This window comes from Aotus nancymaae, unplaced genomic scaffold, assembly GCF_030222135.1.
Source record: "Aotus nancymaae isolate 86718 unplaced genomic scaffold, 86718_ANA_hifiasm-v0.15.2.pri h1tg000108l, whole genome shotgun sequence".
In the NCBI taxonomy this organism is placed as follows: Eukaryota; Metazoa; Chordata; class Mammalia; order Primates; family Aotidae; genus Aotus; species Aotus nancymaae.
In genome coordinates, this window is record NW_026988523.1 from 31,964,432 (window position 1) to 31,987,786 (window position 23,355).

The 23,355-nt window shown below is 40.5% G+C and overlaps 2 protein-coding genes across 2 annotated transcripts; both read right to left on the minus strand.

The window, feature by feature from the left end:
• Positions 1-1,271: 1,271 nt before the first annotated feature.
• Positions 1,272-2,752, minus strand: LOC105724291 (late cornified envelope protein 1E). The gene is made up of 2 exons (XM_064370504.1): positions 2,702-2,752; positions 1,272-1,649 (listed from the first exon to the last, which is right to left on the minus strand). Exon 2 carries the CDS (start codon positions 1,625-1,627, stop codon positions 1,283-1,285), a length of 345 nt encoding a protein of 114 aa, XP_064226574.1. The 5' UTR covers positions 1,628-1,649; positions 2,702-2,752; the 3' UTR covers positions 1,272-1,282.
• Positions 2,753-16,166: 13,414 nt separating this feature from the next.
• LOC105724289 (late cornified envelope protein 1A-like) lies at positions 16,167-17,180 on the minus strand. The gene has a single exon (XM_012462763.2). It carries the CDS (start codon positions 17,156-17,158, stop codon positions 16,805-16,807), a length of 354 nt encoding a protein of 117 aa, XP_012318186.2. The 5' UTR covers positions 17,159-17,180; the 3' UTR covers positions 16,167-16,804.
• Positions 17,181-23,355: the final 6,175 nt, after the last annotated feature.

The window sequence follows — 23,355 nt, forward strand, 5'->3', positions numbered from 1 at the left end:
TATACTCAATGTTACCAGCAACATTACAGTAATAATAGTTTTGTAAAAGAACATCGATTATATTTAAAAAGTGTTGGGAAAATGTTTATATTTTAAAACAGAACATCGATTATATTTAAGAACATCGATTATATTTAAAAACTGAGGAAAAAATAAATGTTTGGGCTGGCTGCTGTGGCTCACCCCTGTAATCCCAGCACTTTGAGAGGCTGAGGTGGGCAAATAACTTGAGGTTAGGAGTTCATGACCAACCTGGCCAACATGGTGAAACCCCATCACTACTAAAAATACATAAAGTAGCCAGGCATGGTGGCGCACACCCAAAATCCTAGCTGCTCGGGCAGCTGAGACAGGAGAAATGCTTGAACCCAGGAAGCAGATGTTGCAATGAGCCGAGATCGTGCCACTGCACTGCAGCCTGAGTGAGTGAGACTCCAACTCAAAAAAAAAAAAGCTGAAATATTCTCTTCTTCATAAAATTTTATTTCAAAGAAATAAATGTTGAATTTGCAATGGAGAAAGCTGGCAGACCAAGTGGTGGAAGTTGTATCTCCAGGAATGGGACAATTAGACACCATGTGAGGCTTGATATCATGCTCTAAGGGTAACATCACTTTTGTGGATCTTTGCAAAAGTGCGTAATCTGAACCTGGTCAAGAAGAAACATCAGACAAACCCAAATTGAGGCGCATTCTACAAAACCGATGGTTCTTTAAAAAAGTCAGTGTCATGAAAGACAAAGAAAGAGTGAAGAACTGTTCGAATTGGAGGAGACTGAGGAATCATGGCAACTACTGTCAAGGCAATGAAGAATCCTGGATTGGCTTCTGAATCAACAAAATTGTCTTTTGCTATAAAGGACATGTAAGAAGAATGGCTAAATTTGAATAAGGTCTGTAGATAGTGACATCTTTGGAGAGCCTGGAGATGAGGACAGAGTGTGAAAAACAATGAAGAAATAACAATCAGTCAAAGCAAAAAGGAATGCGTATTTCTGGTTTTATTGTTTTACATCAGGCTGAGCTATGCAAAAAGACAAGCTACAAAGGGACGTAGGTCTGTGCTTCGGGCTTCCCAGAGCAACCACGCATATGCAAAACAAGGTCAGTAAATGGTTTTGTGGGAGAAGTTTTGAGCCCCTGAGCTCCAAGACAGAAGAATCCTCTGTGCTTGAGCTCAGCCCTCACCAAGATCTATCAGCAACATGGGCAGGCTCAGAAGGAGAAGGAAGAGGAGAGGGAAATATTCGGCCATTTGTGTTCTTTTAGGCACAGGGTCCACTTCAGCAGCAGCCTCCAGAGTGCTGGCCGCTGCCCCCTCCGCAGCAGCTGGAGCCCCCTGAGGGCTGACTGCAGCAGTCAGAGCTCTGAGGTCTGTGGCGGTGGGACCTGTGGCGCCTGTGGTGGCTCAGGCAGCAGCCACCTCCCCCAGAACTGCAGCAGCCCCCAGAGCTGGAGCCACAGCAGCCCCCAGAGCTGGAGCCACAGCAGCCCCCAGAGCTGACACTGCAGCAGGAAGACACTGGAGGGCACTTAGGGGGACACTTTGGGGGGCACTTAGGGGCGGGACACTTGGGGGTGCACTTGGGAGGGGGCTGGCACTGCTGCTGGCTCTGCTGGCAGGACATCTCAGGGGCGGGTGTTCAGGAGCTGGGGGAGAGTCAGACAGCAAGTTAGACCCAGAAAGAGACCATTCTTGCTAATTCTTAGAAAGTTATTCCCTTTCAGCATAACTTCTAATCCCTTCATTTCGATGAACTGCTTAAGTGTAGTTGTAGCTAATTAATCTCTGGAAGTTTCATTATTTCTAATAATTGACTACACTTATAGTCTCTGTTTTGAACCTAATGCTCTTAATATACTTATAAAATCATAAAGCATTTTCAACTATTGTATAATTAGAAAAGTGAGCCCAAAAGATATTAAGAAAGCATTCTCAAAATCAAGCGTGGAGCATGAGGAGGAGACATTCTTCTTCAACTATGCGCCTGAATCATGAAAACGGTCTAGAAAGGGGTTTGGAAATAAAATGGTTTTTCAAGGGAAAACCGTTATTCTATTTGAAAGGATTTTCTAGATTATCTTGTTGTAAGGACATCGAAGTTCAGAACTGTAAAGAATGTTGGAGAACTGAGGAAAAATATCATTTAATTAAGTTGAGACTCTTATCCAGATTCCTGACTTAGTCCAGTGCTCTGACAGTTTCAGCAGACAAACACCTGTACCGAATGCTCAGCACTTACATATTTTTTTGTCTACTTTGGTTGTCTCACCAAGTACCATTAAATGTGAGTTTAAGCGAGTCAGTTAGCTGCGATACCCTCTACACTACCTGGGAACCACTGTCTCCATCTCAACTTTTCAAGAAAGAACAGTTATATTTTCCAAGATAAATATCCCTTTCTAAAAACAGCTACAGGTGAACATGACAGACAATGTTGCAATGCCTTCAGACGAGAGACCCAGGAACTCTAGATCCATCTCGTTTCTCCAGAGCACCAAGTCACCATCACAGGACTTCCTCTTCTCAAGTCCACTGTCTGTCCCCATTGCCCTTCTTCAGTTTTTTTGAGACTCCCTCTTTTACTCATATGGATGCCAGCACCGCCTCAGTCCTGGAGGCCATGCCTGGCCTCCCCTCCTGCCCTGATCAGGGCATCCCTTTGTGGAAGCCCCTTCTCCAGTACCCAGGGGACACTTACGGAGGTCACAAGCAGCACAGGGTCCTTTGGCACCTCAGGAGGTGAATGGATGGGGTGCTCTGGCCCTGAGCCCTTTTATCCTGTCCTTGGGCTCTACCTGCAGCTGTGAGACAGGGCCTGGGCATGAGAGGACCTGCCTCCTGACACCCACGTAGGTCCTGTGACGGGTGATGACTGGCAGCTCTGCACATGTCTGCCTTCATAGGTGTTCAGGGAAGCTGCTCCCATCATGGAATATGGCCATTTTGAAATAGAGGCGGGGTTGGAAAATCCCAACCATCATCTCCTGTTTTAATATCTCTGGAGGGCACCTGCTTTTAAGGCTCTCACTTCTCCTTTTTGGAGCCTTGAAGTTTTCACCCTAATACTGCCCTTCTTGTCTCTCCAATGTTAATGAGCCCATGCGATCTGGTTCCAATGTACTGCTATTATATGTGTTGTGAATATATATTCTAAGAAAGTATGTTCTTGTTTGCATTTTAATGATGTCATTTGATAAACTAGTGTTTTATTTTTAACATAGTTGAATTTCTGCAACAATAACTATGTTGTTTGCACTTTTCATGATTTTAATAAATCTCAACCATTTGTAAGTTCAGAAATCTTTTCCCTATGTTTAAAAAGTTGAAATTTTTTTCTTTTTAAAAATAAAGTTTTTATTCAATCAAGAAAGGAATTTTTGTACATTTTAATATATTTTAAACATTTTTCTGAATGGATAACCAATTGTCTTAGTATTGTAATCAAATATTCCATTTTCCCCACTCATCTGAAATACCTCTGGGTCAGAATCAATTTTTCACATTTCTGTAGATTTATAATTGGGTGGACAATTTTTGTCATTGTCAGTTTGTCGACACCTCTGAGAACATCCGGCTGCCTTAATTACCATAGGTGTATAATCAACTGCGATATCTAAATCACACAGTTTCCATCATTTTTTAAGATTGGCTTGGTGATTACTAATAACCTTTGCTCTTTTATGTAAGAACTGGAGCCAGTTTGTCATGCCCTACACAATGAAGATGAAGCAAAGCAAAACATTAGAATTTTGATGAAAACTTCATTAAGAATATGCATTAATTTATGGACAATTGTCATATTTTATTGTAACTTTTTTCTACTCACCCAAAAATATGGTGTATCTCTCCATTATGGTATTCTGTAATGCTGTTTAATAGTCTTCTCATTTTGTCAAATATATTTTACATTAAAATTATATTTTAGATTTTATGTATTTTTTTCTATTTTAAATAGCAACTTTTAAAATTATATTTCTGAATTATTTGTTGCTAGTTAATATAGATTTATTCTTACATCTTGCAGCTTTTCTAACTCAATGTTATTTTAATTTTCTATAGTAATTATTCTTGTCTATATATGTTCTTTCTCAAAGTTTTTCTCCTTAAGTTCTTGGAAGTACAACTGTTGGATGAAGAGTATGCTCATTTTAAATTTTAATTTGTATACACAAAATGATTATTTGTTGAGTAATGGGTCAGCAAATTTCATCCGAATTTTCATTATTGTGCCAATTTAGAAGACCCGTTTCCTATCACCTTCAGCAATACTCTTTGGTTATTGATTTTAAGTTTCTTCTAATTGATACAAAGGAATAGCTTCTAATCCTTATCGTCCTTTAAATGAATGGGCTGTGCTTCTAGATAAGAGATACTAATGTGAGCTGAGTAACCAATATCGTAACTACTTTTGCATTAAATACATTGTTTGGAACAACATAAGCCACAGCCAGGTAATTCGGTGGCAGACTCAGACCTCATCCTCGAGAGACCATCCTTGTTTTATATACAAGTCTTTGGTTACTTGTATAAGCAAATATGAAATGATAAATTTCAAAATGTTTTGGTCATTTGTATTTCTTTCCAAGCCATCAGTTTTTCTCATGCATTTTGCCCATTCGTTTGTAGACAGGCTTATTTCTTTTCTATAAAGTTGTAAGGATGTACCATTTATCATAGATTTTAATACTATTCCTGACTTACATATTTTACTTTTTCTCAGCTGGTTATTTATATTTTCCACCTTTTAAAATTATGCTTTCTGACACACAGTTGTCATTTACTATGTGATGAGATTTATCAATTTTTTATGCTTAAATATTTTATCCAATTACTTATAAAGAAATAATTAGACATGCTGTATATTCTTCTAATGACTTTGGAGTATCAGTTTATTGTTACCACTCTATGCAGGGGTTGCAGAGGAAGAAAAATTAAAAATCACTTATGTGTGGTGCTGGCTCTGGGACACAGAGTAAAATCCACTAAGTCTAAGTTAATTTTTACAAGGTCTCAGCATTCTTCCAACCTATCTTTTGTGATATGAGAGCCTGACAACATAGAAATATACTCTCAGAAAATCACTCCTTTGCTAGTGCATATTGTTAGTATTAAAATGGTAACGAATTCAATAAATTTCAAATGCTGTTGAAATCTGGCACCAAACATAGGGAAACAATCCTTATGGTGTTACATCATATTGCTACCTTATTAACCCAATGCATGTCAGATTAATTGACAGATTGGGTGCTACCCTTTGTGGTATCAGAGTCATGGATAGAATAGCTGCTAATCCTCATGATCCTTGGAATGAATGGGCTGGGCTTCTAGATCAGAAATGCCAATGTAAGCTGAGTAATCAATATCTTGATTACTCTCTCATTAAATGCATTCTTTGGAACATCATAAGCTATAGCCAGGTAATTCAGTGGCTGATCTGCGCAGCATGATAAGGCCAGTATAATGTAATGTAGTATCTCAGAGTGAGAATTCCAATGATGATGGCTTAAGTCATGCACAAAGTTAAGATGATGTGAATAGTAATCAATTCATTTTTAAATTGCTTACCCATGGAGTTCACCTGTTTTAGAAACTGTTGAGGGGTACATAAATATAAGAACCAAGCTGCAAAACCAAGGATAGTTTATTGTAGTCATATTTGAAAATTAAGATTCATAAAGAAGTTACAGTCGAATGGCACTGTTTTAGAAATGCATAGGTCATGGAATAAAACCCGGATGTTGGAGAAGGAGGGATACCAAAATGAATATAAAGTGTTCTATCATTAAGACACATCAATGTGTATGTTCAGTCCAGCACTATTCACAATAGCAAAGGCATGGAATCAACCTAAATGCCCATCAGTGGTAGACTGGATAAAGAAAATGTGGTACATATGTACCATGGAATAGTATGCAGCCATAAAAAAAAAAATTATGTCCATTGCAGGAACATGGATGGAGCTGGAAGCTATTATCTTCAGCAAATTAATTCAGGAACATAAGACCAAATACTGAATATTCTCCCTTATAAGTGAGAGCTAAATTATGAGAACATATGAACACAAAGAGGGGAACAACAGACACTGGGGCATTTCTGAAAGCAAGTGGTGGGAGGAGGGAAGGGAGCAGAAAAAAAGAAAACGACTACTGAGTACTAGGCTTAATGCCTAGGTGATGAAATAATCTTAGCGACAAACCCTTATGACGCAAGTTTACCTACATAATAAACCTGCTTGTGTACCCCGAACCTAAAATAAAAGTTAAAAACAAAACAAAAGAGAGAAAACAGGTCATCTCACCCTAAGAAGAGCATTTCTACAGGGAGACAGCAAAGCCTACACTGGAGATGTAGCAAAGGATCGTATTGCATATGCCTCAAACACGAGTTAATAGAGATTGGAGCTCACGTGGACCCAGTGGGGACATGAAGTTGGTATTTCCTTAATGATCTGGGGAAATGTTTGAGAGGCTTGAAAGACAGAGAGAGAGCTTTTCAGGAACTCAGTGAAGAATAGAGAAAAGGAAGTACAAGAGAGATGAGAAGCAGAACAATTTCAGAGAGGCGGAACACAAGACAATACAAGATACTGACAGATACGGTAACATACACATACGTTCATATATGCACACACAGTTGCATATGTGGTTCCCTTCATAGTCTCTGTAATATCTTTAAGTAGAAATATATAGAAATACACACATCTCAGCCACATGCTACCAGTGTTCCTACTGCACAAAGTGACTCAGGTATTATCAAGTCAACATGCACTCAGGGTCCAGGGAGTTCCAGAGGTCTCCAAGTCTGGAAGGAAGTAGGCTTTCTTTGCATATCACCTCCAACTCTAATTTGCTTTCATCTGATAAATTAGTTTCATTGTTTAATAACCTTACAATACCATATATGGGATTGTTATTATCTAAATTACTATCAGAGGTAAGCTCTAGCCCCTTCCCTTAATCTCCTGAAAGTGTAAAAATGCTAATATTTTTAAAATCAAAGCCTGCGTTCATGCAGATAACTGAATTGAGACCTTCCAGCATTTGAGACAGGCTTAAAGGCACAAAGAAAAGGTTCTATAAAATGTTCGATACTCCAGATCTTCAACATGTTCCAGTCTCCACCCACCAGGAACGTCCTTCCCCTTGGTCCGCTACACCAGGCAGAGCCCGTTTTACACAATCTCACCATCTCCCCCACCTTTCCCCTTCTTCATCAGTGGGCTTTACTTAAGCCCACCCACATAACCCCTTCCCTGGAAGATCTTAATTCTCACTCTCATTAGCAGATCAAGTCATCTCTCTCTACCTCCTCTGTAAAACTTTATTCATTTATTCCTTCATTCCTTTATATAGTCTCATTAAAACCTCAACAAAACAAAAGGGTCTTATATTTTCTAACCAAATCCATTCTCCTTAGAAAGCAGTTATAATTTAAAAATGTGAATGCGTTGGCATTTGTTTGGAGAAAATGACATGTTATAAACTCTCCACCAGAAACTTCCTTTGCTTTATTTCATTGACTTTCAGCCATCCCTGGACAATGTTTTTTATATTATCTCTATTGCAGACTTGACATGAGAACAAGGGCGATGAGCTATTCATATTTTTCACAAGGTCATGCAGGCAGTAAGTGGCAGAAATGCAGGAACACACACACACACACACACACACACACACACACACACACACCACTGTAAGAGAGTTGAGGGTTGGAGCATTCTGTAAAACTTGAGTTAAGCCAGGTTGCCCAGAGCAACAGAGGCAAGATTTTGGAGTTAGCAAAATAGAGAACTCAAGCTCCAAAACTAAACAGATTAAATGTTCTCCACAGAAAGCAAGACAGGAAACGATGGTCGGGATTTTCCCACCCCATTTCTATTTTTAAGTGGCCATATTCCAAGCTGGGAGCAGCTTTCCTGATCCCCAGGGAGGAAGGCAGGTGAAGAGCTGCCAGTCACCTCCCACCTCAGAACCCACGTGGGTGTCAAAAGGCAGATTCTCTCATGCCCAGGCCCTGTCTCACAGCTGGAGGCAGAGCCCAGGCCAGGATAAAAGTGCTCTGGGCCAGAGCACCCCATCCACTCACCTCCTGAAGTGCTGAAGGACCCTGTGCTGCCTGTGATCCTGGTAAGTGTCCTTTGAGAATAGGAGCAGGGGCTTCCACAGAGAGTTGCTCAGCCCAGGGCAGAAGGGGAGGCTGGGCAGGGCCTTGGGGGTTGGGATCCATCTGGGTAGAAGTCAAGACCTCAGGAAGATTAAAGGAGAGTGTGCACAGGAGGCATGAAGAGGGCCAAATAGTAACACAAAGTAGAATTAGATGTCTCTGTCTTTGCGCTTCAACTGGCTGAGTTTTAAAGTCAGAGGGAGTTGAAGCCCAGGCAGCCAGACTCTGCTAGAACAGTTTCAAAGAGGACACTTACTTTTCAGAGCAAAACTGTGACAATCCTTATAAATTTCAGCTAGAGATAGTAGCTCTCAATCAGTGGAGTAGAGATAATTACAGGATCTTTTAGGGCTTTTGGAAACCCACTTATCTCTAGATTCAAATTTGAATGGAGAATCTCTTCAAGTAGTTAGACATAGCAAGTTGAGGATCACTGTGCCGAGATGTTACCGTGAGGCCTTTGTGTGCTGAACATGGCAGTGCACCAGCCTCGAGCCAGGGTTCCTGAGTTCAAATCCCCTCTATGCACCAAAAATACTGTTCTTCAGCATCTTCCTTAACAAAGGGAGCCTGTGAGACCAGCCTGTCTCCAAAGCCATTTACAATTCTACATGTGCAGGTTTTTACAAGATAAAGTCACCTAGGAAGTTACTTTAAGAGAAAATTCTTCATTATCTTTTTCCAAGAAAATATTTATATCTCCAGGTTTCTATACTGAACAGTTTCAGAGTTCTGTTTGACACAATGAGAAAAATTGCTTTCTTTAATTTACTAAACGTTTAATCTTTACAGATAATTTTCATATGGCGTGTTGCCTCAGTTTCCTTCTTTGTAAAAGATACAGTAATTCTTGTCTTAAGATGAAATTGTGGGACTCAAAAGATAGTGTGAGAACACTTGCCAAACCACAAGAAATAACACAATTTTTAGTGATTAATGATCTACCACTACAGTTAAACAGTTTTTCAAACTAAGGAAATAGAAACAATGTTGGAAAGGACAAGTCAGCCTGGGTCTGACTTGTTATTTGTTTAGTCTTAGTTTACAATTATCTGACATTCAAAGATGTCCTAAGCTTGAAAAAGATGATATGAGAGTTTGAGGAAGTCATTGGAAGTAAAACTACTGAAGATTATGTTTTTGTACTTGAGTGATGCTAAGAGTGTCACAGGGACAGAGGTGACCTCTACTTGGGTCTGATTTTCTGTCTGATTCTCCCTCAGCTCCTGAACACCCGCCACCGAGATGTCGTGCCAGCAGAGCCAACAGCAGTGCCAGCCCCCTCCCAAGTGCACCCCCAAGTGCCCTCCCAAGTGCCCTGCCCCTAAATGCCCCCCAAAGTGTCCCCCTAAGTGCCCTCCAGTGTCTTCCTGCTGCAGTGTCAGCTCTGGGGGCTGCTGCGGCTCCAACTCTGGGGGCTGCTGCAGTTCTGGGGGAGGTGGCTGCTGCCTGAGCCACCACAGGCGTCACAGGTCCCACCGCCACAGACCTCAGAGCTCTGACTGCTGCAGCCAGCCCTCAGGGGGCTCCAGCTGCTGTGGAGGGGGCTCCAGCTGCTGCGGAGGGGGCAGTGGCCAGCACTCTGGAGGCTGCTGCTGAAGTGGACCCTGAGCCTAGAAGAACGGAATCCTGTTCTAGGACATCCCCCTTCTCCTCCTAGGCCTGCCTGAGAGGCTCACAGTTCCCAGGGAATGCTCTGAACTTACCAAGAGCATATCTTCTCCCTGGAGTCCAGAAACTATCTCCTGGATCTCCATCCTCAGGATGATCTATCTCCTGGATCTCCATCCACTGGCCTTGGACTTCACGTTTGTGGCCACCCTCCCACCCTCTGTGTAAGCTCCTAGCTCACTCCATGTCGTATCTTCTTGCAGTGTGCATCTGCTGATGAAAACAATAAAACAAGGAATCTGCTCAGTGTCTTGTTCTATGAGAACCCTATTCTCCTTGAGTGGCTATTGTTCTCTTCATTCTGTCCTCTGCTGGTGGTGGTCTTGGAATCTCAGGGGACAGTGGGGCGCTCTGGAGTGAATTGGGGTTAATGGGGGCAGGAGTGGGAAGGGATCACTGCTCCCAACTCTGTCTATCCTATGTCAAGTAGCCTGAAGCAGCATTGCTTCTGACCAAATCTGAACTGTCTCTTATAAGCACAGCTTCTTTGTCTCTGGTCCCCTTCAAGGGCCTAACCAGTCTCACCACACTTCTCTCTCTCTGTGAGTGTAGTCCCATTCACAAAAGGAGAGAAGCATGGAGAGACTGGTCCTAGCTGCACCCAAGATCCTTCCTCCCTCACATATATGTGTGTGTGCACACATACATATCACATGCAAGTACACATACTTCTGCACATTTTCAGGTGCACACAGAAACATGCACACATATGCATGTGTATACATGAAAAAGAGCAAAACCCATGAATATGTTTTGAAAATACAGTTTTCCCACTGACTACTTCTGCAATAAGTTTAGTTCTAGGCACATTTACATATAAAAATTGTTTTTCTATTAACCTTCCATCAAATCTTGTTGCTTTCTTCCTTTTCTATCTTCATTAAATTATCTACACTTTGTTCCAGAACACACTTCCAATACTATATTTCTCAACTTGCCACTCCACTTCTGCAAAAACAGCAACTCCCTGTAGAAAAAAAATGCATGTGCTTCTTAAGTACTACATTTAAGACTTAACAGAAAGTGTTTCCCACTTCTTTTCTAAGGTTTACCATTCATACCTCCCATGAAACCCCACCACTAATGCTGCTGACAGGATTTAAAAAGTCTTAACCACCCATGTGGCCATACTTTGTACTGGTAGCTGATGGGGACTACACAATATAAGTCACAAGCTGTGCTGTCAAAAGTTTCATTAAAACTTGATTCATGAGGTATGTCAAGAAAAAAAAAAAGGAAAATTGAGCAAGTGAGATTTGAACTGCAGTGTCTCAGAAAGAAAAAATATATACTGAAATAAAACATAGAGGTAAAGTAGGAGGAGACATCTTCAAAGTATAGCTAATGGGCAGTCCTGCTTAGCAAAGCATAAATTAGAGGAATTGCACAGGGTCTTATGCACAGAGCCTTGAATGTCAGTCAGCGGGCATTGACCTTGATCCTGAACACAGTGCAGAGCCCTGGGATGAGACTTTATTAATGGTCAGGGGTCATTATTTCTGGAGTGGGGGATGGTGTGGAAAGATTATTTTTGGATTCCAATGAAGATTAGAATCATAGAGAAACCCTAGAGAAGTGAGGCAGTGTAACTTCAGGGAAGGTCACGTACCTTGAGATATATGATACTGTAGTAATAGAACTAGGTTGATTATATATCTATATCTATATAATCTACTTCTGTATCTATGCCTATGTCCATATACATAGCTCAGATATTGATTTTCTATACCCATTATTACCTGGATATTGGTATTATTGTGGCAATTTTAACTCATCACACGTTCTGAAGAATTGCTTTTGACGCTTCCTGAAAAGAGAACTTTTTCACATGATTACTCCCTGGTCTAATTCGCTTTCATCTAATTAGTTATTTTATTTTTTTAAATAATATTGCCCTCAAGATATGGAAGGAACACCTGTTATATACCAAATTGACATTGGTAAATCTTAATCTCCTAAAAATGTTTTTAAATAGACCTTCAGACAAGAACTTTTGTTCATGTTGAAACAAAGAAATAACACTGAAACTTTCCCATCGCATTTCAAGTCCTCCTGCTTTTTCAGGTCTTCCAGCCTCCTCCACTAGAGGTCTCTTTTCCAGGGGTCCTTCGCATAGTGCCCCGGACTTGGACCATCTCAAAAAATATTCCTTCCCTTTAAAATTATTGATAGACAGATATTTCATATGAGGAGTCACTGTGTTCCAGGAACTTTAATGAGCATTTTCTTTCTATAATTTAATTGATTCTCATGACATCCTGGAGACTAATCTTTATTATCTTTATATCTTTATTATTCTTTATTATTCTACTTTAAATTTAAATATCTTTATTATTCTCCTTTAAATTTCAGGAGACAGAGGATGAGATAATTTGGGATTTTCAGAAGTCACACAGCTAATAAGTGACAGAAGCAGGATTCTGTCCCAGGTGTGTCTGACTCCTACCAGGCTTGTAAAAGTGATGGTATAGACACGTATTTGTACACACACACACACACACAGAATCTGGGACACATCAGTGACATTAAAAGATTTCTGTAAAATTTTGGTTTAAATGATACTATCAGGGATATAGAAAAAGAGCGCTTGGGTGGCCAAACTCCAAGGAAAAGACCTAAGGCAGCTCCAAGGAGAATGAGGTGGCACTAATGTGAACAATTCTGATCCCAGGTGAGAAGCTGCTAGTTATCACCTGGTCATATGACCCATGTAGGTGCCAAGAGGCAGGTCCTCTTATGCCCAGGTGCTGCCTCACCCATCGGGGGCACAGTCCAAGGCCAGGATAAAAGGGCCTCCTTGATACTGTTCCAATGTGAGATTCAGGAAAAGACTCTCTCATCTCCATAAATAATTAACACTCAGTCATTAGTAAAATCTTGCTCAGGATTGCACACCATATAAGGGTAAATGTCCAAATTCCTGCAGTGAAATAAGACCTTGTGTGTTTCCTCTAGTTTAAGCCTTTGCCATGTGCCTTCAGAAATGACCTGAAGCTGAATTGGATTATTTTTTGTACTTCAGTTATGCTTCTCTCTGCAATGCAAGCCATGGTCTCTGCCTTTCCAGGACAGTGTGGCTCAATTCTACTTTTTTTCCTTCCTGTGGCATATCATTCTAATGAGATAATAGTAAATTCTTTGATGACCTGCCTCAAGTGTTTTATATTTCTTTACCTCAATTACTCAACACAAGGCCATGCGCACAATGGATGTTTAATGACTTTCAAATCCTCTTATTGGTATTAGCATTGATTTACAGTCTATAAATAACTATTCCTTATGACTCAGGCCACCCTCACAGGAGACACACTCTGAGACAGGCTCAGTGAGGCGTGTGGGCCACATCAGCCTGAGAGATCTGCCACCTTCTCTCCTGGGTATGATATTTGTTCTCCTGCTCAGATTGTTCCAAAGGGCTTAGTAATGAAGGAGTGGTCACGATATTAGTTCCCAGGTTGTCACGATGGCAGGTCTACTCAAAAGCTCAACTCCTGATATCTAGGATGATGGGGCTGGGTTGCCATCTGGTACATGCCTCTGCCTTCGTGCAGGGCAACACCCAAGCCCTCAACTGACCTGACCAGGATGTAGGTGATAAGTCAACAACATAGTTGTATCAGGAAGACTGGAATTCAAGTCTTGGCTTTGAGAAGTCATAGACTAGCTATCAGGTCAATACAGACATGTTGATCAGCAAAGCACTGACTTTCTGAGGGTCAAGGCATTTATCTTTTACATCATCAATATTTTATCCTAACATAGGATGGAAGAAAACATTACTGAGATCTAACTGGAAATATAATAGTTTAAGCTGAGTTATATTTTTATCTCTGCATCAGAGCCAGCACCAAGGAAACTGTTGATCTTTTTTTGCTTTCTTATCTTGACAAACTCTTAATAATTGTACATGAAGGAACTCATACAACTGAATGGCAACAACTAAACAACCCAATTTAAAAATGAACAAATGACTGAATAGATATCTCTCAAATGTCTAAAACAAATGTCCAACAGGTATACAGAAAAAGGTATCAATCTCACTAATCATCAGGAAAACACAAATCTGAGCCACAATGAGATACCACTTCATGCCTGTTAAAATGGCTATTATCAGAAGGATGAAACATAGTAACTGTTGGCAAGGATGTGGCAAAATGGAAATCCTTGTACACTGTTGGTAGAAATACAAATTGGTACAACCATTTTGTAAAACTGTATGGAATTTCCTAAAAATATGGAAAATAGTACTACCTCATGAGCTACTAATTCCACTTCTGGAAATAAAATCAGTATTTTCAAGAAATGCCTGTACTCCCAGCCTTACTTCATTATTTGCAATAACCAGGATCTGAAAACAACCTAAAATGTCTGTCAGTGGATGAATGAATTTTTTAAATTCTGAATACTATATAGCAGAAGGAATATTATTCAGCCTTGAAAAAGAAGACAATCCTTGATTCTGCTGCTGTGGATGCATTATGTTAACTTATTTGCATATGTTGAACCATTCTTGCATTTCTGGGGTGAATCCCACTTGATCATGGTGAATAGCCTTTTTAGGGGAGTGATGAATTCTGTTTGCTAGTATTTTGTTGAAGATTTTTGCATCTATGTTCGTCAGAGATATTGGCCTGTAGTTTTCTTTTTCTATTTTGTCTGTTTTTGATATCAGGATGATTCTGGCCTTGTAGAAGTATTCGGTCTTCTTCAGTTTTTTGAAACAGTTTGAGTAGAATCAGAATTAGTTCTTTTTTTTAATGTTTGGTAGAATTCAGCAAAAAATCTATCAGATCTGGGGCTTTTTCTTGATGGGAAACTTTTTATTACTATTTTAATCTCATTACTTATTATTGGTCTGTTCTATTCTTTATGGTTCAATCTTGGGAGGTTGTCCAGTAATTTTATCTGTATTTTTATAGGTTTTCCAGTTTGTTGGTGCATAGTTGTTCATAACAGTCTCTAATTAATCTTTATATTTCTGTGATATAAGTTATTATGTTTCCTCTTTCATCTGATTTTATTTATCTGGGGCTTTTTTTTCCTTAATCTAGGTAAAGCTTTGTCAATAGATGCTGAAAAAGCATTCAATAAAATTCCACATATCCTCGTGGTTAAAAACCTTCAAGACATTATGTATAGAAGGAACATACATCTACATGATAAAACCCACACCTAATATCATACTGAATGAAGAAAAAATGCACTTTCTATTAAGTATAAAAGAAGATAAGGATACCCACTTTTACCACTTTAGTTCAACATAGACTAGAAGGCCTAGCCAGAGTAATTAGCCAAGAAAAAGAGATAAAGGGCATACAGATTTGAAAGGAAGAGGTCAAATTATCTTTTTTGCAGATAACATATTATATTTAGAAAAACTAAAGACTCCACCAAGAAACTCTTAGAACTGATAAATTTAGTAGAGTGGCAGGATACCAAATCAACATACAAAAATCAGTAGTGTTTCTATACACTTACAGAAATCAATCTGAAAAAGAAATCAAGAAAACAATCTCATTTATAATAGCTGCAAAAAATAAAGTAGCCAGAAATAAATTTAACCAAAGATGTGAAAGAACTACAATGAAAACTAAAAGCATTGATGAAAGAAATTGAAGAAGACACAAACAAATGGAAAGATGTCCCAGGTTCATAAATTGGAAGATTAACATTGTTAAAACGTCTACAGTAGTCAAAGCAACCTACAGATGCGATGCAATCTTTGTCAAAATTCCATGTGAGTCAATTCTCCCTAATAAACTCCCTTTCGGATACATATATCCTATTAGTTCTGTCCCTCTGCAGAATGGTGACTAATACAACATTCTTCACAGAAATAGAAAAAAAAAGGCTTAAATTTTTTATGGACCTACAGAAGACTCCAAATAAAGAGAGTACTCCTGAGCAAAAAAGAATAAAGTTGGAGGCATCATGTTACCTGATTTCAAATTATACTACAAAGTTATAGTAACAAAAATAGCATGGCACTGGCATAAAAACAAACATATAGACCAATGAAACAAAACACAAAATCCAGAAATAAATCATAAACACATAGCCTATTTTTAAACCTTCTGCAAATAGTAATTAATAAATAATCGACTACATTTTTAGAGTGTTGCTTGCAATTGTGGTTACAAGAGTGTATACATTTGGCAAAACTAATTGAATTGTATATTTTCAAAGAGATTTTATTCTGTGAAAATTATACATCAATAAAAGTGATTTAAATTTAAAATATAACGATTTATTCCATATAATGTGTGCATATGTAAATATGTGTGTGTATATATACACCTATATACACACTTTTATTCATATGTCTACTACATGTACATATAATCTGAAGGAGGAGTCCAGGGAGCTTGTTGGTGGAAGGAATGGGGAACTAGGAACACAAGAGTGAAGTGGTGACAGTGGGAAGGAGAATGAAGTTGGCCTCCTGGCCATGGTTGGGGGACACAGTTACATACATGAAGGGAACCAGAAGTTGAAAGAACAATGCTTCCCAATGCTACTTCAGTCCCTTGCTTTAAAATGAAAACACAGAAAGAAGAAAAAACACAAAACACAAAAATGCAAGCTTTTTCCTCCTGACCCTTTCCCCACCCTCTGTCCACCGAGGCCTCAGCAGCCACCAGCAGATACAGGAGAACAGAACAAGGAGACACAAACAGAAAAACCAAGCAGGCTAGTAACAAGTTGGGGAGCAGATTCTGGATTTTATTTCTTCAGTTCAGGCAGCAGAATACAGCAGCATGAGCTGCGGAGGAACTAGGTGTGTGCTTTGGAGCTCCCAGGGCAGCCATGGATATGCAGAAGGAAATCTCTAAATGCCATTAAGGTGAAAGATTTTGGGCTTCCTGACATCAGACCAGTGAGATCCTCCAGGCAAGGCTTCAAGCTTTTGCTGGAACCTCTCAGCCCTTCAGGCAGGCTAAGAAGAAAGAGGAAGTCAAGGTCCACTTCAGCAGCAGCCTCCAGAGTGCTGGCCACTGCCTCCTCCGCAGCAGCTGGAGCCCCCTCCGCAGCAGCTGGAGCCCCCTGAGGGCTGGCTGCAGCAGTCAGAGCTCTGGGGTCTGTGGCGGTGGGACCTGCGGTGCCTGTGGTGGCTCAGGCAGCAGCCACCTCCCCCAGAACTGCAGCAGCCCCCAGAGCTGGAGCCACAGCAACCCCCAGAGCTGACACTGCAGCAGGAAGACACTGGAGGGCACTTAGGGGGACACTTTGGGGGGCATTTAGGGGCAGGGCACTTGGGAGGGCACTTGGGGGTGCACTTGGGAGGGGGCTGGCACTGCTGTTGGCTCTGCTGGCAGGACATCTCGGCGGTGGGTGTTCAGGAGCTGAGGGAGAATCAGACAGAAAATCAGACCCAAGTAGAGGTCACCTCTGTCCCTGTGACACTCTTAGCATCACTCAAGTATAAAAACATAATCTTCAGTAGTTTTACTTCCAATGACTTCCTCAAACTCTCATATCATCTATTTCAAGCTTAGGACATCTTTGAATGTCAGACAATTGTAAACTAAGACTAAACAATATGGCAAAATGCGTCTAAGATTCTAATGTGTTGTCAGTGGAGGAGGAAAGTATTACAAATATGTCTTCAGATGGAAATTGTCTAATTTACAAGTCATTTAAGGGAAAATTATTTCTAAAAGGAAAGAAGCAGTCATTCTCTCTTGTCATAACTTGCAAGACAGTTTTACTTGGAAGGTCAGCATTGCACAGGATCTTGGAGACTACTAGGTCAGTAAACTCACTTCAATAGAGACAGATAAATTCATCTACTGCTGCACATCTAGTACTGGAAACCTGGCCTCTTGATCTCAGTTTGGAGCTCAGACTTCCTCAGCTCACCACCTGCTCAGGCTGATGGCTGACATGGTGGCTCTCAGGCTTGGTGTGTCTTAACCAACCTAGGAAGTTTGTGAACAAGTCTCAGATCCATAAAAATATGGGGTTCATAAGCCCAAAAGAGCCTTTAGTCCCATGTCCATGGCTCTAGCTCTTCCCTTGCAGGCAGAGACAGGGTTGTATCTTCCGAGGTAGGCTTCCCTCCTGTGACCTGCCAGAGTGGAGCAGGTCTCTGTGTTTCAAGCTCCCATCTTGGAAGGCCCACCTCATCCCACAGCAATTTGTTTCCTCTAGAGTTCAAAGGCACATGGCACAGCCAGCCAGCTCTTTTCTTCTTCTCCTTCCTGTTCCCAGTTAGCGCCCAGACCCCTTTTTGCCCCCTACCTCTTCAGTCTTTTCTAAACTCTCTACCTCTGACAACATGGCCGTAGCCCAGAGGCCCTTCCCCGCCTCCCCTCCTTCCCTGTTCTGAGCATCCCTGCTCCTGTTCTTACCGGAGTCACACGCAGCACAGGGTTCTTCAGCACCTCAGGAGGTGAGCGGATGGGGTGCTCTGGTCCTGAGCCCTTTTATCCTGGCCTGGGCTCTGCCTCAGCTGTGAGACAGGGCCTGGGCATGAGAGGACCTGCCTCCTGACAGCACGTGGGTCCTGTGACAGGGGGTGACTCTCTCCCCAGGCTCAAGGCAGTCACTCCCACGTAGGAAAGTGCCTACTTGAAATGGGGTTCCAGGATAACTCCTACCATCACCCACCTCATTTACTTGAAGGCTGCTTGCCTTGAGAGCCTCTCAGTTCTCTGTCTTAGAACTCAGGCCTATCTCACTTCTGTCTCTTCCAAAAGTGCCTGATGCTCCATGTAGCCTGGCTTGAAGTTGAAGTACTAATCCCTGAGGTTTCCATGCTTGTTTATTTCTCTCCCTGTGCATCACTAAACTGTGTGGCTGTGGGTGCAGTGTGGACATCTACACAAGTAAAACCCTGGAAGTAGAACCCAGCCCAGGACCAGGCCCTGTGAGGTGGGACTGTTGAAACTATTTAGCCTGTATCATTTTCTGTTTTTAAAACCCTAAAGCTGGAAGATCAAAAAGAATTAGTTAAAGAAGAATTAGTTGGTTGTGAAAATCAATGAAGTAACCCAAAAAAGAGAAAGGGTGCCTGACAGAGAGACTGAAACGTTGTAGGCTCTGAATAAGTGAAACATTCGTACTTTGCTGAATACAGAGTGAAGATACTGATGTTTGTTTAACAAAGAAGCATAGCTTTTTTTCTGATGAGAGTGAGTCTGGTTGTTTGGTGATCTGTTTGCTTTTAAATAACCCTTTTCTTCTGGTGGGGACCTTGATGTGTCAGCATTGAGATGTGAACCCGGAAGCAGCTCATTAGAGAAACGAGAAGCAGCAGCTCTGCTCTTTGTATTAGTGTGAGAATTAGGACTTTTCTAGGGTCACATTGGGAGCACCGGATGATGGTCACAGATGAGAAAGAGGAAGAAAAGAGACATGGCTGTGAGACATTCTAAGTCTACTCCTCCATGTGGGGTCAAATGGCTGGTGGGACCCTGTCCCGGATCATAGGGGGACAGGTGCCTTTTAAGAACAAGAGTCCTTAATATTTAATGTGAATGTGTTTATGTTGCTACTTTGGAAGCCCCTGTTCTCTCTCTCCCCTGGGGCCACTAGCTTTCTACGTGTCCACAGGATTTATATGAATGGAGTGTTTTGAATTTATACATTTTTAGGATATTAATGAAACACACTGCTATTCATTCTAGGACACGGTGGCCACTGAGACAGCCATGACTGCAAGGTAATCCACAAATTAAATTATTTCTTCAGATGATGACCAAGAAAAGCCAGATTAAATCACATGAGGGACAAGTCCTCTTCTTCCCAGCCCCTGACGGACTCTGGATATGCCCAGAGCTTGGGAATGATACCTAGGTCACTATGGACATGGTGACCCTAACCAAAACATAGTGGAGATATGTGTGTATTTATAAACACATGTACAGAGCTTACATATTTGGAGAGAGGTGTGTGTGTACCTCCTTTCTCAGAGCATCAATATAACAGCTGCCCAGACTCCCCTGACAACATAGTCGCTCCAAACACTTGTAGTGTGTCTTTGCTTCTGTTCCTTTATGACGTCCAAGAAAACAGTCTCCCATCCCTGTACAGAATTAACACTACATTATTAGTTGTCTTGTTCATGATTGGACACTGTATAAGCGTAAATGTCCAAATTCCTGCAGTGAAATAAGACTTTACGTCCTCCCTTTAGTTTAAGCCTTTGCCATCTACTCTCAGAAATGTTCTGAAGCTGAACGGGATTATATTCTGTATTTTGATTATGCTTCTCCCTGCAATGCACGTCATGGCCTCTGCCCTTCCAGGACACTGTGGCTCAATTCCACTTGTTTTTTTAACCTTCATGTGGCATATCACTCTGAGATAATAGTAAATTCTTTGATGGTCTGCCTTGGATGTTTTATGATCCTTTACCTCTATTTTTCAACAAAAGGCTATATGCACAATGGATGTTTAATGACTTTTAAATCCTCTTATTGGTATTAGCATTGATTTACAGTCTATAAATAGCTATTCCTTATGACTCAGACCACCCTCATAGGAGACATACTCTGAGACAGGCTCAGTGAGGTGTGTGGGCCACATCACCCTGAGAGATCTGCCACCTTCCCTCCTGGGTATGACATTTGTTCTCCTGCTCAGATTGTTCCAAAGGGCTTAGTAATGAGGGAGTGGTCTGGACATTGGTTACCAGCTTGTCACAATGGCAGGTCTACTCAGAAGTTCAACTCCTGGTACCTAGGATGATGGGGCTGGGATGCCATCTAGTCCATGCCTCTGTCTTTACGCAGGGCAACACCCAAGCCCTCAGCTGACCTGACTGGGATGTAGGTGATGAGTCAGCAACATAGTTGTATTAGGAAGACTGGAACTTGACTCTTAGCTGTGAGATATCATGACTTAGCTATTAAGTCAATAAGATACCTTGTCCAGGAAAGTGTTGACTTTCTGAAATGTCCTATTTGTCAAGGATTTTATCTTTTACATAGTCAAAATTTCACCATCTTATGGGATGTGAGTTAATACTGCTGACATCTAACCAGATACAATTCAAACAGAATAGTTTTTTTCTGTGGGTTCTATAACCAGTAACAAGTTAAGTTAGTAATCTTTGTTTTGATCATTCCAAAGCTACAAAACCTTTAAACAATTACAGTGATGAAAAAACTATTAAATTCTAGAAGAAAATTCTATTCTTTTAAAAATATCTTTATTGCTATTATTGTTATAATTGTTAATATATTGATATCCTATACTGCAGCTGTACTGAACACTCCTAAATTCTTGCAGTGAACCCTTTAAAAAAATTTGGCAAAATATATAACCCCAAATTCACTGCCTTAATCATTTTTTAGTGTACGGTTCAGTAATATTAAATAAAATCACACCATTGTGTAACCAATCTCTAGAATTTCTGTCTTCTCGCAACACTGAAACTCTACACCCACTAAACACAAGTTCTCCCTTACTCCCTCTCCCTAGCCCCTGGCAACCACCATTTTACTTTGTGTCTATGAAATGGAGTACTCCTCGTGTCTCATATGAGTGGAATCATACAGTGTTTGTCTTTTTGTGACCGGCTTATTTAATTTAGCATATCTTTGGGATTCATTCATATTGTAGGATGTACATAAATTTCTTCCCTTTTTAAGCCCATTTAATGTTTCATTGTGTGTATATGCCTCCTTTTGGTTCTGTAATCATTCAGCAGTGGACACTTGGACTGCTTCCACCTTTTAGCTGTTGTGAATAATAATGCTGTGAACATGGGTGTGCATGTACCCTGGCAAGACTCTACTTTCAATTCTTTGTATTATATATACCCAGAAGTGGAATTGCTGGATCATATGTTAATTCTGTTAACTTTTTGAGAAATCAGCATGCTATTTTTCATAGTAATTATACCATTTTACCCGGTCACCAACCATGCACAAGGGTTCTAATGCCTCCATAACCTCATCAACGCTTGTTATTTTCTGTTTTGTTTTGCTTTGTTTTTTATAATAGCTGTTTTCTTGGGTTTGAGGTGGTATCTCATTGTGGGTTTTACTTTAAATAATTTAATCTAATTATGAATGAGAACATATTTTGGATAGCAACCCATTACCAGATATATGATTTGCTAATATTTGCTCCCATAACAAAGATTTCCTTTTCATGGTATTGATTTTGTTCACTGATGCACAGAACTTTTTAATTTTTATATAATCAAATTTATCTATTTTTATATTTGTTGGCTGTGCTTTCGGTATCCAAGAAATCATTATCAAATCCAATGTTGTGAAGATTTCTTCCTATGTTTCCTTCTAGAACTCTTTCTTTTTTTGATACGGAGTCTCACTCTGTTGCCCAGGCTGTAGTACAGTGGTGCAATCTCGTCTCACTGCAACCTCCACCTCCCAGGTTCGAGTGATTCTCTTGCCTCAGCCTCCCAAGTAGCTGGAATTGCAGGCGTGCGCCACCATGCCCAGCTAATTTTTGTATTTTTAGTAGAGACAGAGTTTCACCATGTTGGCCAGGATGGTCTCAATCTCTTGCCCTCATTATCCACCTGACTCAGCCTCCCAAAGTGCCGGGATTGCAGGCATGAGCCACTGGGCCTGGCCTGTAGCTGCAACTCTATGTTTATGTCTTTGATCCTTATTGAGTTAATTTTTGTGTAGGTGTAAGCTGAGGGTCCAGCTTCATGCTTTTGCATGGGCATATCTAAATTTCCCAACACCACCTCTTGAAAAGATTGTCCTTTCTCCATTGAATGGTATTGGCACCCTTGTCAAGAATCATTTTGATTAGGTAGGCGTGAGGGTTTGTCCCTATAGTTCCAGCTACTTACAAGGCTGAGACAGGAGGATAGGTTGAGTCCAGGAGTTTGAGTCCTGCCTGGGCAACATAGCAAGATCTTCTTTCTGGATGAAAAAAAGAATTATTTGACCATATACGTGAGGGTTTATTTATTTTAAGGTTCTCTTCTACTCTTCTATTTCATTGACCTATGTGTCTATCTTTATGCCAATAACACACTATTTTCATTACAGTTGCTTCGTTGTAATAAATTGTATTAATTTATTTTTATTTTTATTTTTAGAGATAGGGTCTCACTATGTTTCCCAGACTTGTCTAGAATGCCTGGGCTCAAGGTATCTTCTATCCTCTGCCTCGTGAGTGGCTGAGACTACAGTTATGCACTACCATATCTGTTTGTAATAAGTTTTAAAGACAGGAAGTGTGTGACTCTAACTTCATTTTTCTTCTTCAAGATTGTTTTGGTTATTTGAGAAATAATTCAGTTAGTCACAGTGTATAGTCTTTTTAATGTGCTGTTGAGGATTTCTATCATCCCTCAATATCATCGGAGATATTGATGTACGGTTTTCTGGCTTTGGCATCAGGATAATGCTGGCCTCAGAGGATGAATTCATGTGTCCTCTTTTCTTTTGGCAGTATCCTCTTTTTAATTTTTTGAAGCATTGAGTAAGAGTAGTGCTGCTTTCTCTTCGAATGTTTGGTAGAATTAATGAGTGAAGCTGTCTGGTCCTGCATTTTATTCTGTTGGCAGATTTTTAATTGCTGATT